Source organism: Sarcophilus harrisii, chromosome 1 (genome assembly GCF_902635505.1).
Source record: "Sarcophilus harrisii chromosome 1, mSarHar1.11, whole genome shotgun sequence".
Classification (NCBI taxonomy): Eukaryota; Metazoa; Chordata; class Mammalia; order Dasyuromorphia; family Dasyuridae; genus Sarcophilus; species Sarcophilus harrisii.
The window spans coordinates 666,504,595-666,520,376 of record NC_045426.1 but is presented as its reverse complement, the minus strand read 5'-3'; the positions used below and the strand labels follow the sequence as shown (position 1 = coordinate 666,520,376).

General features: G+C 51.2%; 1 protein-coding gene across 1 annotated transcript; it reads left to right on the top strand.

Annotated features, from left to right (window-relative positions):
• The first annotated feature begins 6,677 nt into the window (after positions 1-6,677).
• ONECUT3 (one cut homeobox 3) lies at positions 6,678-8,169 on the top strand. Its single transcript, XM_031948296.1, has one exon. It carries the CDS (start codon positions 6,982-6,984, stop codon positions 8,167-8,169), a length of 1,188 nt encoding a protein of 395 aa, XP_031804156.1. The 5' UTR covers positions 6,678-6,981.
• The last annotated feature ends 7,613 nt before the right edge of the window (positions 8,170-15,782 follow it).

Below are 15,782 nucleotides of genomic sequence, written 5' to 3'. Positions count from 1 at the left end.
TTGGGAGAGGCATGGCGGCAACCGAGCCCGGGTTTATCAGTTCCCCTCCGCCCCCGCCTGGGCCATTGATTGCCCAAGACCCTCCTTAAAGGTGACTGTCCCCTCAGAGCCCGGTTGTAGGCCCCCCTCGGGCCCGGAAAATCGATAGTCAAGATGCACTGCAGAGTTGGTTTTGTCAATGTCTGGAAGAACTCGGAGGAGGAACTGCGGCTGAAAGCAGGCCTCGGAGCCGGGCTCGGCTACGAGGCAGTGGCTAAGCGGGTGCTGTGTTTTGGGGGGGTGGGGTGAGGGCGTTAGATAGAGAAAAATATACTGATATTCCCGCTCGAAATTGCAGCCAAGAGGCCTTAAGGCCCCTTACCGATTCCTGTCCCCTTCTCCCTATTCCTCCTACGACCCAGCTGGGGGCTGGCGGGGAGATCCAGGAATATGGGGAGCGGGGAAACGGGCCGACACAAAGCTTCTCACTCAAGTAGCAAAGTTCCAGTTCCTTCCGTGACCCTGCCACCACCACCGATTCCTTAAAGAGAATCGGCCCCCAGCTGTACCCAGACACACGTACCCCTCATCCCAGCGTTTCTCCCCACCTGACGCCCTCATAGACTCTTAACCCACCTATTCTCCACCTTTCTGTCGGTGTCCCTAGCCCGCCTACGGGTGAATGGGTGGGAGCAGGACCCAGGAAGCCTCCCTCCCTCCGCCCAGCCTCACCCGGCTCGCGCAAACAACCCAGTTGTTTGCCGAGATGACGGCTCGGCTTCGGAGAATAGAGAGAGATGAGGATTAAATAGAGAGAGGGGAAGCTAAGGGGGTGGAAAAAAAGACCGAGAGGAAGAGGGGAATCAATAGGGTGCAGCTGTCGAACTGAGAAACAGCAAAGAAAATGAACAACTACATTCGAACTAATTGTGGCCGGCTCCCGGCTCCCGTTCCGGCGGGGCTCGCCGCCCGCTCTCCCCCAGATTTGCCAAAATGGAGATTTGACCGGCTGGAGCCCCGAGGCCTGGACGGACCCCCTCGAAGCATCCCAACGTAGAAGCTGTAGGGGCTTCTAACACCAGAGAGCCTGTTCTACGGCAGGTCCGATCGTTTGAACTTGCGAACTTTCGACCGATCTTCAGAACCTTCGAAATTCCGAACTTCCGACCCTCAGAACATCTGGGTCTCGGAACGTTCGAACTTTCGCGGGTCAGAATGTCTGGATTTCAAAACATTAGAATACCCAAATATCCAAACTAAACGCCAGCATCTCCGGGCGTAGAAACGTCGAAAAGTCTATAAACAAAATTATCTAAATAAAGTCTTTATCGTTCATGTTTATATTGTGTTCATATATGTATTGGGGTAGATTTTTTTTTAATTTACAGTAAGAAAGGGAAAGAGCCCAGAGTCAGTTTTTTTTTTCCCCTCCCTTCCCAAATGCTTGATCTCGGCTGGTCAAATTCCCTATTCTTTCGTTTTCGTCTGTTTCCATGCTCTAGAGAAACGGGAAGGATCCGGTTTCATTTGGAACCACGGCGAGGTTGGGTCTGTTGTGTTTTTTAAATTGCCACTATTTATTAAAATCCAACTGTAATTAAAGTCGGCGGGGGGAGGGGGACCGGGTGGTCGCTTAATTCCATTTACATGAGAGCAATCCAATAAACCAAGCTTGGCGGCGGAGCGAGGGAGCCGGGATCTGAGGCCGGCCCCCGATCTCCGGGTCGGAAGAAGGGAGAATGTTGGAGAAAGAGGTAGGGAGGGCACAGGTCTTTAAATCAGGAACTTTGGGAGACCCAATCTCCTCTCCCAAAATAACAGAAGAAAAGGGCAGCTCTGCTACCCGCAAGAGACTGCAGCCTTTGCCCTAGAGAAGAGAAAGAAATAATATTGATCAGAATGGGGGGGGGGGTGAATCAAGCTCTCTGGAGTTAGGAAATTTATGACTCTTGAGACTGGAGGGACACCCACCGTTTGGGGACATTCTATGGGGGGGGGTCTCTAGAAGCTGCCTTATTACATCCAGCAAGAAGTGTTTGGGTTCGGCCCAATTTTTCTTTATCGAAAGGCGCTAAACTCTACCCAGCCTTCGAAAGAATGGACACTACGGGAAGTGACCTGGGCCCCGGCCCAGAGATGGTACCCGCCTGGCCCAGATCGCCCAGGATCTGCTGGGAGCCCGAGATTCGAAATAGCTCTTGTCTCTAAGACTGGCTGAACCGGGCTCAGTTTCGAGGGTAAACGGGGAAGAGTTTGGATCTCCGGGAACCGGAGAGCGTCTGGTGGGTTCCCGGCTCTGAATGAAGCGGGATTGCAAGATTTCTGAACTAGGGGGCCGAGGCCATTGTGAAGGGGGGGTGGGGCTCTTGTCCCCTTTGCCCTCAATCGGAGAAGCCCCCCCTGCTTCCTCCCCCACTCGAGTTCCGCAATTTGCCTAATGACGTGGCATCGATCCACCGGGGCGCTGGGTGTAGCAGAGCCGGCACGCTCGCTCTCTCTTCTCCATTATATTTTACTAATTACTAACAGGCTGCTCGCCCGGCTCCTGGCAGGGGAGGGGAGAGGAGGTAAAGGCCCCTTCCCTCAGCCCCATCACAGCTTCCCAGTAACTTCAGCATTCTCTCTAGAAGGAAGCTCCCAGTGACTGGAGAGGGGGCCGTGGGTGAGGTGGTCGTGAGGGTACCAAGGTGACATTTCAGCTCTGAAGGGGTCAGAGTTTCCTAAGGGCCGTTGTCTAATAATGAAAAGGTTGCGGTGTCAGCAGGGACTGAGCTTTCTAACCTTAGGAGATTCAAGCAGCTCAAAACTTGAGAATCTCAAAGTGGGAATCCCTTTCAGCTCAAACATTGGTCACTTAACTGCTGTGTGCAAGGCACTACGCTAGGTACTGGGTGCAGCCAAAAGATCGGAAAATAATTTCTGTTTGTGCTCAAAGAGTTGTTTATTGGGAAGGGGAGGGGAATGAATTGAACATATGGGCAGATAAGTAAATACAAAGTCCACCCCATAGTAGATTCCGAGGTAGAAGGGACCATACCTTGGTATGAAATGGTATGGTCATGAAATCTAACTCCTTAAAGAAATGACCTAGAGAGAAATAATAGCTTGCCCACAGTCACATAGACAGTAAAAAGGAGAGTCAGTATTTGAATCCAAGGCCACTAACTAAATCTTGAGCCCTTTTCATTCTACCATTCCAGCCTTCCTCTATTCCATTTTGCTGCTTCTAAACGTGAGTCATTTTAGAAGGGAGAAAGCAGTGAGTGCTGGAGGCGATCAGTGGTGGTCTTCAGTGGGAGGTAGCACTTGAACTGTGTTCAAAAGAAGTTATAAGTTGGGAGAGAAAGAGGCAGAAAAGGGAAAGGGGTTTCAAAGAGATCTGTGCAGTCTCAAAGGGGTCTGAATGGTCATTACCTGTGATTCTAAAATAGATAATAAGATGTATAGAGTTCTAAACATAATCTGAAGACCTGTGTTTCCATACTGGGAGGTTTGTACTAGCTAGATGCTTAACACTCATTGACTTGATAGCTGGCTGTGGGTAAGTCACATCCCTTCTCTGAGGTCAAGTTTTCTCACCTGTAGAATGGGGATAATAGTTTTCAATCTGCCTACCTCATAAGACTAGGTGTGCTAGGATTGATTCTTTCAAATGCCATGATTCCATGATGCCAGAAAAGATCAGAAGGTAGTACGAGACAGAGCCAGAAAGACTAAGGAGAGTCACTGAAAACATTATGTAATCTTGTCTCTAATGAGTGCCTTTGTAGTAGATGGCTTATTATTCCCCACCCCACAACTATGAGCTCTGGAACCCTCATCTGAACTTTGTATCTTGCCCAGCTTGGAGCATAGTTACTCTGAATATGGTGGAACACAGATGGTTGTACTAATATCTGTCCCTCAAACACCCATTTCCTTGTGCAGTTTCAAGAAAGCATTTTGCACAAAAATCCTACATTTCAAGATATTATGGTGCAGTGGAAAGAACTCTGAAGTGGAAGGCAAGAGACCTAAGTTTCTGATCCTGAGGTCTGTCTCTGTTTATCAGGACATTTCTGTCTAAAACTTGTGAAATGACAGACTAAAATGATCATTAAGGACTCTCTCAGCTCAGGCATATTCCAAGGTTCCTTCTACTTCTGACATTTTATGTTCTAAGGATCTCTTCTAGCTCTGAGGTCTAAGTACCACTCCTTCTTCCCATGTTCACGTCCCCACAGCAGATGCTTAGGGAATCTGTTCCTTCCTCATAGACCTTTCCCTTTCCATTAAGCTCCTCGCCATACATCCATAAGCTGTTGTTTTTGCTGGTAAGACTCTAACATAGAGTCCATTGGGCTTCTGAATTGTGGGCAGAGTGAGCTGGAAACTGGGAGGAGAATTTCTTGATAAAAGGGATCTGGCAGCAAGCACTTTAGCTGCCAGTTCCTTGCAAAATCCAATTCAGACTCCACAGCTGGAGGAGTCCCACCTCTCCCTCCAATCTTTCCACCTTTTTGGATCACCTCTGCAGGCCTCCAGATTTCCACTTAAAATTCAAAAAGCCCTAGCCACAGTCAGTCCAGCCCCCCATTGCTCTTCTCCAGGTAGAGAAGAAAAGTCCAAAAAAAAAAAAAAAAAAAAAGAGGAAGCCTTATGTGAAACTGTCTTCCTGAACATATTATTTTAAGAGCATTTGGGAAAGAAGGACCTATCTGTCCAGCTACCTGTCCATCTATATTCATGATATTAGTCTTTTCTTTTTATCCACCTGTCTTTCTACCCATTGGATGAGAGGGAATCCCTAGACTACATACTGTATTTGGCCAGTAAACACAGCCTGGGGATGGGTTACAAATTCTTGTAAAGTGAAGAAATTAAGAAGCTGATACTTGGGTCAAATGATTCATTTTTACATCAATTAGCTTGATTGTTCAAGAGAATGGGGAGTAAATTATTTATATAATAGTCCCCCCCCTTCACACACACACACACACACACACACACACACACACACACACACACATTCAGAGCTTTGTTTGGCTAGGCATCTTGGTAAGTGGTGGATGCAGAAGATGGCTCATATCCAAGTTCTCTGTAGTTTGCACTGAAGCCTAGAGTTATTCAGTTCTATCCTAGCACAGTGGAGAGGAAGAAGCTTATCCTTAAAACCATCAAAGGCTAGCACAAACGGGACTTACACACCATTGAGGTCATCCCCCTCATTTCACCAAAGAGAAGACAGAGACCTATGGAATAGTTTGCTTAATTTTACCTTCTTAGTGATCTGTCAGAAACAAGAACCAAGAACAGCACTCTCAAACAAGCATCCTTTCCTGGCCCAGTAGTTCTCAGAACAATTTTAAGAAGCTTCCTTTTTACCAGTCAGGTAAACATTAGAAGCAGGTACATTTCTCCATAAGTCTTTAGGAATGGATGTGATTCTGCGTCTTTTGTAATCCACTTCAGAATATGGAAATGAGCCTATGGATAGCTGGAAGCGTTAAAGAGCTCAAAAGAGGTCTCTTCAAAAGTCTACTTATGCCCCTATATGTAAACACAATATACAATGACCTATAATCCATCTAGCCATTTTCACCCAAAAGTATACATACACGTATATAGAAACACAAATATTCACAAATGCACATCCACATGTGAGTGCAGACTCAAACGTGTCTACACACTCAGAGCTTTGGCTGGAGTGGAGAGAAATCCCAGTGGCAGAGCTAAGTTTTCAGAAGCCTTGGATGTTCCAGATGTTGTTAAGCTGCAACACCTCAATCAGACCCTAGACCTCCAAATTCCTTTCTTCATTTACTAATCCGTGAGGCAGCACAGATGACAGCACGTGCACACACACACACACACACACACACACACACAACACACACACACACACACACACACACACCTGAATCCTGGGAAAGAAGGGTACAAGGGCCCTCCGCCCATCTTGGAAGAGAAAAACCTGTGTGTGTGTGTCTGTGTACAAGTTAGCAGAAACAGCTCGGGCACAAATATCAAAGATCACTGTGTAACACTTAGAAAACAGGTTGTGTCTATGGGAAAAGGTGTCTAGGGAGATCGGTGCCCCTCTAGACGAAAGAGCGAAATCCATTCTAATCCTCTTTGTTTCTGAATCACAGAGCACACTCTGTCTCTATCTGTCTCCCCCAAGCCCACCTTTCAAACGCATACGCACACATGAACGCCCCTCACTGAACGGTTGGGATCTGGGACCCTGGATTCCTAAGTGAACAGATAGCTCTGATTTCTCTCTCGAGTGGGGGTCACACACAGAGCTCCGTGTCCATTTTGGGTGTGGGGAGGTGGGAGCGAGACTCTCGCCCACAAATCCTAGAAGGTCGATTTCTCCACAATTCTCCCCGTTCTAGTTTTGCTTGATGTTCTAGGAGTGTGGGTAAGAAAGAAATACATAGAGAATGGGGATGGGTGGGGGTGACAGAGTAGAGATGGAGAAGAGAAAGGAGATACATGAGATTTGATAGAAACACAGAAGCAAGCAAAACGACAGAGAGAGAGAGAGAGAGAGAGAGAGAGAGAGAGAGAGAGAGAGAGAGAGAGAGAGAGAGGAGAGAGAGAGAGAAAGGGGCAGGCGAGCGAGGGCCCTGATGAGCTGGGAGCTGCTGACGTCAGGCGGCGCTGGCTGCGAGGCTAAGGCTGGCGGGCGGTCGGCGGCCACATCGTTTTCGGCGCTGGCCGGGGCGGAGCGGGCTCGCTCGCAGCTGCATCCCTGAGCCCCGGGGAGGCGAGCGGGCGGGCAGCCAGCGGCACTGTGAGGCTCGGACCGGGGCCGGGGGGGCCAGGAGGCCGGAGCATCGTGGCCAGGGGCCGGGGGCCGTGCCCGGGGGCCCCGCGGGCCGCGCTCTGCCGTCGCCGCCGCCTGCCAGTGCGCCCAGCCGGCCCCATGGAGTAGCGGCGGGCGCGCCTTCGGAGGGCGGCCAGAGGCGGCGGCGGCGGGGGGCCGGCGGGCCGGCGGGAGGCCGGCCGGCCGCCATGGAGCTGAGCTTGGACAACCTGGGCGGGCTGGCGCATCCGCAGGCGGCCGGGGAGCTGCTGAGTCCAGCCCACGCGCGGCCCGGCCCACATCGAGGCCTGGTGGGGGGACCGGCCCGGCCGGCTATGGTATCCGGCGTGGCCTCGCTGCTGGAGAGCGGCGCTGCTGACTACCGGGCCGAGCTGGCCGCCCCGCTGCACCCAGCCATGAGCCTGGCCTGCGACTCACCCGGCCCGGCCCTCAGCCTCAGCGGCTCTTACACTACCCTCACGCCGCTCCAGCATCTGCCGCCCATCTCGGCTGTCTCCGACAAGTTCCACCCGCACCCACCCCCGCACCCACACCACCACCCGCACCCGCATCACCCAGCGGGTCCCCCGCCCCACGGAGCCCACCCCCACCAGCGTCTGCCCGCAAACGTCAGCGGCAGTTTCACCCTCATGCGCGACGACCGGGGGCTGGCCTCCGTGGGCAATCTCTACGGCCATTATGCCAAGGACGTGCCGGCTATGGGGCAACCGCTGAGCCCCCTGGCCAACGGGCTGGGCCCCCTGCACGGCGGACAGCAGCCGCCGCCGCCGCCCCCGCCGCCGCCGCCCCCGCTGGCCACCTACGGCACCGGGCCGCACCTGGCCGGGGAAAAGATGTTGTCCGCGGCCGCCTTCGAGCCGCACGCGGCCATGCTGGCCCGGGCTGAGGATCCGCTGGGCCGCGGCCTCGGGGCACCCGGAGCGGGTCTGATGGCGCCTCTCAACGGGCTGGGAGCGCACGGGCACCACGCGGGTCCGGGTGGCAGCGCCAGCGGCGGAGGGGGACTGTTGGCCGAGCGCGAGCGGCAGGCGGCGGCGGCCGCGTCGGGTTCGCAGGCGGGCAGCTCCGGCCAGGTGGAAGAGATCAACACCAAAGAGGTGGCGCAGAGAATCACAGCAGAGCTGAAGCGCTACAGCATCCCCCAGGCCATTTTCGCCCAGCGCATCCTGTGCCGCTCGCAGGGCACCCTCTCCGACCTGCTGCGCAACCCCAAGCCCTGGAGTAAGCTCAAGTCCGGCCGCGAGACCTTCCGCAGGATGTGGAAGTGGCTGCAGGAGCCCGAGTTCCAGAGGATGTCGGCCCTCAGACTCGCAGGTAGGGGGCCGGGGCGGGTGCAGGGCGGGGCGAAAAGGGAACCCGGAGAGTCCCAGAAATAAGGGTCCGAACCTGGTTGGGGGGAGAAGAGGACGGGACAGGTTTGGGCAAGAGCTAAAACTCCTCGCTAGACTTGGGACGTAGAGGGGGAGCGCACAGGGAGAGGATTCGGCCAGAGTTGGGGACAGAAGGGAAGGCTGAGTCGGGTTAGGGGAACCCTAAGGCACAATCAGGGCGCTAGGATCGAAGACTGGGCAGGAGATGCTGAAATTCACAGGTGGGCAAGAGGGGCAGGACCCGGAAATTGGGAGAAAGTCAGGGGACTGGGGAACGGAGGCGGCCGAGTACTGTGGCTGATAGATTCGGGAGCCCGGGACTGTGACCAAAACAGGCGCTCCGTAGTCCCGGTGTCGGGCGGAGGGAAAGGGGATGAGATGGATAGACATTCTCATACACAAACCCCACGCTCCCAACGTGGAGTAGGTTACAGGATGCCTGGATGGGAAAGTCTCCCTCCCTTTTCTCTAAAACGCCTTCCTCCCGCCACCCACTCTGGATCTGTCCACCACCCACCCGCCCCCGCTCTCTCCTCCCTTCTCCTTTTCGACTTTGAGATGAGATTCAGCTAGAGCCCCACAGAGGTGTCCCTGGGGCGCTGTAGGCCAGAGCTGCTTGGGAGAATTGTCTCAGGGTAGGGGAGTGAGGCAGAGGGAGGTAAGCCTGGCTGCCCTGGGAAACTCTGGACTGGAGAATCGTGCGCTGGGATGTTATAGGATCTTTGTGGAAGAGGTCTGTCGGTACCGCGTTTTAGTATGAAGGCTTCCCTCTCCCTAGCGCCTATCTACTCTACTCTCCGGGGCCTGGCTCTAAAGGGCTTACGGCCGCTATTCTTCCTCATCCCTCGTACTCTGTTCCATCGATCCCCTGGCTCCAGCGTTTCCATACAAATGGCCCCGGCAATCAATCCCCACCCCCAGCCCGCCGAGAGCGGCGCCTTCTGGGGCTTCCGGGGGCTGCCTAGCCACAGAGCCCCGCGGCCAGCGGCAAAGGTCAGAGGAGAACCCACGAACGAGGCTGGGGACAGGACAGTTCCGGGAGGGAGCCAGAGAGACAAGACCACTAAATGCCCAGAGAATCGACACACAAAGACAGGAGCGTTAGGCATGAACCCACTAGGGACACCCACTTGCATCTGGAGTCGCCGCCAAGGCACACGTGTGGACAGTGTATCCCTGCCGAGCTCACTGATCACATACACTAGATTCATCCCCTGACCAGGTCACACACGCACACACACACACACACAGAGCCTCCTCGTTCTCCCTCTCCCCCATCCCCTTTCTATCTCCACCTCTATCTTCTCTCTCAATATCTGTCTTTCTCCTTTAAATCTGTCTCCTTTCTTTCCGTTTTTTCTTTCTGAATATCTATGAATTTGAGTGTCCCTTCTCTTTGTTCACCTTCCTTTAATTTTCCTTTCTTTCTCAACCTCTCTGAATCTAAATTCAGATAGCTGATTCTCTCTCTCTCTCTCTCTCTCTCTCTCACACACACACACACACACACACACACACACACACACACACACACCACGCCATAGCTCCCAGGAGAGATTTGCCCCGTGGTCAGCAGCTGGAGGCAACATCTGGCCCTAGTAACCCCCCAATCTCTTCACAGGCGATATCCATTTAATGGGCACCTCTTTGGGGAGGGAGTTCCCCGCAGTCAGGATCCCTCCCTCCTCCGTTCTCGGGGACCTTGGGCCAGGGGACCCGCTGGGAGGTGGGGACAATAGCCGCAGCTCTGCTCGGCAGCCGATCGATGATTGCTAGCAGCTTGCACTGTCTCTAGGCCTGGGTGGGGGGCGGGGGGCCTGACTTGGGTCCTAAGGACCCAGACGCCCCTTTGGATCAGAGCCTAGTTTCCCCCCCCCAACAAATGAGACCCAGCAGGACTGGGCTGGGGGGAGGATTAGACTTTCTCTAACCTCTGAGCTCCCTCAGCATCACCTCACACATACACACATACATGCACACCTCATATCCCTCTCCACACCAAGCAATGTAAGAAAAGGGGCAAAGAGAAACTGAAATTGACCTGAGCTGTGAGAGGTCTCTTCTTCAATCAGCTCCTCGTTGCTTCCTCGAAGGACTAGAAACTCCAGTCACTAATATTCATGCCATTATTCATAGAGTTAATTAATCTATCATAATTATACAAATAGAGTTTGTAATAGCACTCTTACTCTCCATTACATATTTCATATCACAGTATATAGGCTTTATATTAAATTGGTTAAATATTAAGTTGTGTAATATATTATGGGCTACGTTAAACCTTTGCATTATGCATTATGTTATAGATTTTAAAATATCTATTACATATTCTGAGTCCTTTAATAGAAATTACATATTACTTAACACTCTACTGTAATAATATATATTACATATCACACCTTTTGGCATAATATGTACTAAATCCCACAAACATTTACTGGATTCCCTGTTTTGGGAGAAAATCATTCATTATATATCTACATTGCCGAGTGTACATCACAGTGGAGGCTCAAAATGAAAGGAACTTTAGAACATAGAATTCTAAATTGAAATGGACATGAAAATATGGACAAAAGGTTCAAATTGGATGGATACTTAGAACACAGGATGTCAGAGCCGGCGGAGGCCTTAGCTTATAGTACATTAGAGCTGAAATGAACCTTAGAACGTAGAACAAAGAACGTCGGAGTTGAACTGCGTGTTCACAACACAGAATATCGGAGCCTTCACTAACTTAGATTATAGAACAAAGGATATTTGAATCAGAATGGAGCTTTAGAACGAAGAATGTTAGAGCTGCGAGAAACTTGAACCATCTAGTCCAACTTCCTATTTTACAGATGAGGAAACTGAGGCCCCTGGAGAAGAAGGGCCTTGCTCAGGTCTCGGAATCAGCCTTAAATATTATAAAGTCCCTGTTCTAGAAAACGTGTTTAAAATTGGCGATTGTGCGGGCTACATCTGTTACACATCACTTGTGACAGACACTCTCACGGTCCACGCGGGAACTTCTTTCTCTATCAAACTGGTTACACATCGAGGACCTGGGTCCTGGCTTCCCGAATCTTGGCCTCTTTTTACTCTCTTCAGGGTCCCCAGGCCTCGCAGTTCCTGTTATCCTCAATCTGTAAGCCAAGCAGAGTCCGGAGCTGGCCAGGAGGGAACGGGCCCAGAGCCCGGGGTCAGGGGGGCCGGATTGCGGGAGCACAGCGTGCGGGGGTGGCTGGTAATTAGGCCCCGCGCGCGCCATCCTTTAGTTCCGGTCAATGCGCTATTGAAAAGCAGTTAATAGAATGCAAATCGCTCTCGGCTTTACGAGACCTGAGGAAATCGAGATTTAAGCGCCGTCACCGCCAGAGCTAGCCCATCCCGACGCCTTGAGCTAGGGGTAGGCGCTGGGGCGGAGGGTTCCGGGCGGTTGTTTTTGGACTCGGTGATAGCTCTCCGGTCCGAGCCCAGGGCAGGAACAGGGACAGAAGTACAGACAGACACTCCACCGCCGCCGCCACCAAAAAGATTGAGGGAGGGAGAGAAAAAAAGAAAACCTGACGGAGTGAACCTTAGCCTCCATCCCGACTGTGAACCACTCCTTCTCTCCCTCCAAATCAACCCCCAAGAAAATAAATTGCATCCATAGTAAGGCTTCAGATATCATCCGAGGGGGGTGATTTAGACTTAAGCTTTCTAGTTTTCTCGTTCCCCCTCCCAACGACACACACACACACACACACACACACACTATAGGCGCTCACTCTTCTACACTGGATGCAATCTGGCTCCTATTTGGGTCTCCTTTTTCCTTTAAAATTGGGCAGGCGAGCCTCCTTTGGGCCTCGGATCTCTGAGACCGAGCCTTAGTGAGCAACCGACACTGAGCTAGTCCTTCCAGATCCAGTGCCCTGCTCCCACATTTCCCCTCGACGCCCCGCTTGCCCAGAAACTCGGAAAACTAGAAAGAGAAATAACCGAGACAAAGACAGGAAGATGCAGGAAAGGAAGAATGATAGAGGAAAGAACGCAGAGAAATAGGAATCGAGACATAAAGAGACACTAAAGACCGAGAAAAGCAGACAGGAAAAGACAGAAACCTTCTGAGGTAAAGGCAGAAAAACAGACGAACGGACAGAAAAAGAAAAAATGGGGAGCCGCACACAGAAAGCCCCAGAATCAGACAAAAGACGAAAATGAAAGAGGGGAGGGAGAGAAGGGAAGAGAAGGGGGGGGGAGGAAGGAAAGAAAAGGGAAGGGGTGAGAGGAATCGAGGCTTTTTCCTGAAGGCTGGCTAAAGTGGGCACATACCACCTACACAGCCTTTTGGGGATGGTCGAGGTGAGCTATCGAGGACTTTCCCCAGTCCTTCCCTAGTCCCTTCAACTACGCCACTGGAGGAAGAGGTGGGGATTCGAAAGGGCAAAAGGCCAAATCCCGAGATTAGCCCCGAGGGCCGCACGGGTTTCTGGTCCTCAATCCCTGTGAGTTGGGCGTGAAGCGACCCAGGCTCCTTCCGGAAAGTGAGCGGGAGAGCAGATGGAATTCCTTGGACAGGATCGAGATAGGGGCGGACCGAGTTCTGGAGGGCGCAGACCCCTTATTCTCGTCCTTCGGGCTGTATCGCCGATGGTTAGGGAGGGGAAAAGAAAAAACAAAAACAAAAATAAAATAAACAGCTTCATTCCCTTCCGTATTTGCCTATAAGCACCAGCACCACCAACACACACCCCCTTGGGTAAGCCTGGGAGCCTCACACTAGCGGAGAAGCACTAGAAGGGAAGGGTTGTAAGCCTTCGGCTTCCTAAGGGGGGGGGGGGCGGAGAAGAAGAAGCAAGAACACTCCTCATCCTTTAGGGAGTTAATGCACCCACCTCCCCCCAGTCCAGATCAAGCCATTCAAGCTCCCAAGCTTCCTCGATTATTTGTAGCGATATCGATAATGTGGTTTAAAGAGGCTGGGCTCTAGCGGTTGCTGCTGTTTTGATTTGATTGTGCCCATTTCTTTGCCTAAATCACCCTGTGGATGAATTCTGGTTGTGTAGAATCCCAGGCCGGAGGCCTCAAGGGTGGATCAAGCGTTTCCCAACACTAATCCCGGCAGGTGTAGGAAGAAGGAGCCCTGTATTCTCCCACTTCCCCCTGACACCATCTCCCTGGGTGACCTTGAACAAATTACTTTTATTTTCCCTGGATTTTAGTATGTTTAGTGTGTTTGATGAAATAGGGATAATAACTAGGTTTGCGAAGTGCTTTGCGTAGGTTAACTCATTTGATAACTCTAATCTCTAAAAGGGACAAGAGGATTAGTAAGAAAGCGCTTTAGAAATGGTAAAATTTGGTAACAGATGTGAACGCCGAGGCTGGCACATTTGCAAGTGATAAAAGCCCGGTGTTTGGAAATGTAAAGAGACTCCCTTTCTACCGAAAGTACATAAGAGAATAATGTAATATGCACCCATCCCCCATCCTCATTGGGTTATTATATTCATAGATTGTCCAAGTCGAGGAGGGTTTGTAAAGAAGGGTAAAGTTGGGACGTCTCAGCTCACAGAGTGTCAGAGTTCGAGGGAAGCATTGGAACTGTTTCGGCTCCTTCATTTCACAGATGGAGAAACTGTGGCCAAATTCACTCACTGAGTTAGCAGCAGACCCTGAGCTAGAACCTTCTTCTCTACCCTCTTCTCCCCTCTCCCCCCCCCCCCCCCCCCCGGCTCACCACTTATCGGAGTCTCTCCACCACCACCCGGCCCCCGCCCTTCCCATTCACACGAACTTCCTCGGTAACCCGGTCCCTGTGCAGATCCGGTCCAGCACAGACTCGGGGCCTCCTTTCCGTGATTACATTTAAAACAGTAATTATATGGAAAGTGGAATTGGTTTGGGGTGGGGGGGAGGGCTCCTTCAGGCCGCAAAATCGATAAATTCGAATTACTATCTCTAATTCATCACCGTCACGCGGATCGATCTGCTCGGCCCGCTTCAAATATTGTCGGAATTGCAGCTCCGGACTCAAACTATTTTTGTAACTGATCAAAATCTAAAATATAAAAAACAAAATCCATGACGGAGGGAGCAGAAGGGAAAGCCGCTCGGGGCCCAACCCCTGGGGAAGCTTGAACCGACGCGTTTGGGAGCCCGTGTGCGGTCCCCAGCCACGCCACGGGAGACAGGCCGGGCTCTGGGCTGGGGGTGAAGCGAGCCGAGGCCAGGTCTACCAGAGGCCGAAACGATACTTGGATTCGGCGATGGGGAAAATAATTTTCAGGCTGACTGTGGAAACAGAATCGAAACCTCTTGCTTTCCAACTCCATTCTCTCGTCGAATCCATCCACACACTCATTAATTGTTGTATTATGTAACCGGACTAGTCAATAAGAGTATATCATATATCAAATCATATATTTACTTGTGTCTGGCACTTTACAGATCATGAAGCTGTTTGTTTGATTTTTTTCTTAATCCTTTGAATGAGTCGCACAAACGGCCCTGTGAGGGAGGAAGAATAAAATGGATTATTATCCCATTTGACAGTTTAGGAAACTGAGATTCAGAGGAACCTGAGGATCCTGACTCCCAGGTTAGGATTCCTTCCCCGGTCTCACAAAACTATTCGATTCTAATTTTATTATAGATAATGTGTGGACGAGAGTTAACTTGTACTTTCCTAGAGGCACCGATTTGGGGAACAGAATCCGGGAGTCTCTTCCCCGAGCTTCGGTCCCCTTAACATAAAGCTGTGGACATCAAACTGGGGATGAAAACAGGGGGGATAAGGGGGTGGAGGAGGGGCGAGGGGAATTGGTGAGGCGAAAGTTGAAATATAATGGAGGGAGGAGGAAAGAGAATGAAAGGCCAAAGGGAAGGGCATAGATAAGGGAGACAGACAGACAAAGACAGGCACACAGACGGGCATAATGGAAGAGGGTCCCACTGACAAAAAGAAAAATGCAATCCTGAGCTATAGGATGGAGACAAATTTAGACGGAAAAGCGAGAGAGAAAAGGTTGCAGAGACAGTCAGTAGTTAAAACGTGCATTTTTCCTATCGAAATGCTCATTTGGTCTGGTTCCCTCATTTGCTTCTGAGACTTAGCCCTGTCACTGGTCCAAGATGCCCTTGGCCCTCATTTCTTCCCATAAATCTTTGGGCTTTCCTTAGTTGGGCAGGCTACAGAGGCTGCATTACTTCACTCCTACCCGAAACAGGTTGTAAGGCTTCGCCTTCCACAAGTACTCCATTTGTCTCTTTCTTCTACCCTAGTTCTTTCCTTTCCTTCTTGGTCCCTCCCTCCTTTTCTTCTTACCTTCCTTCCTTTTTCTTTTTATTCCTTCTCCCTTTCATTTTTTCGTTTCTTTCCTCTTCCCTTTTTTTCATCTTCCTTCCTTCCCCACAGTTCTGTCTCTGCCTATTGTATCCAGGACAGTCCACTTACCCCGCCTTTGCCACCCTGGCTTAGGGCTGAAGAGGGAGGAGAACCTGAAAATGCTGGAGTGAATCAGTAAATATATATAAAACATTGTCTGTGAACACAATTCATTTTAGATGCACTCCCCTCCCCCAACCTACGTCCATTTACACTACACTTAATCATATATACACATGGTATGAACCCCATGATCTGAATGTGA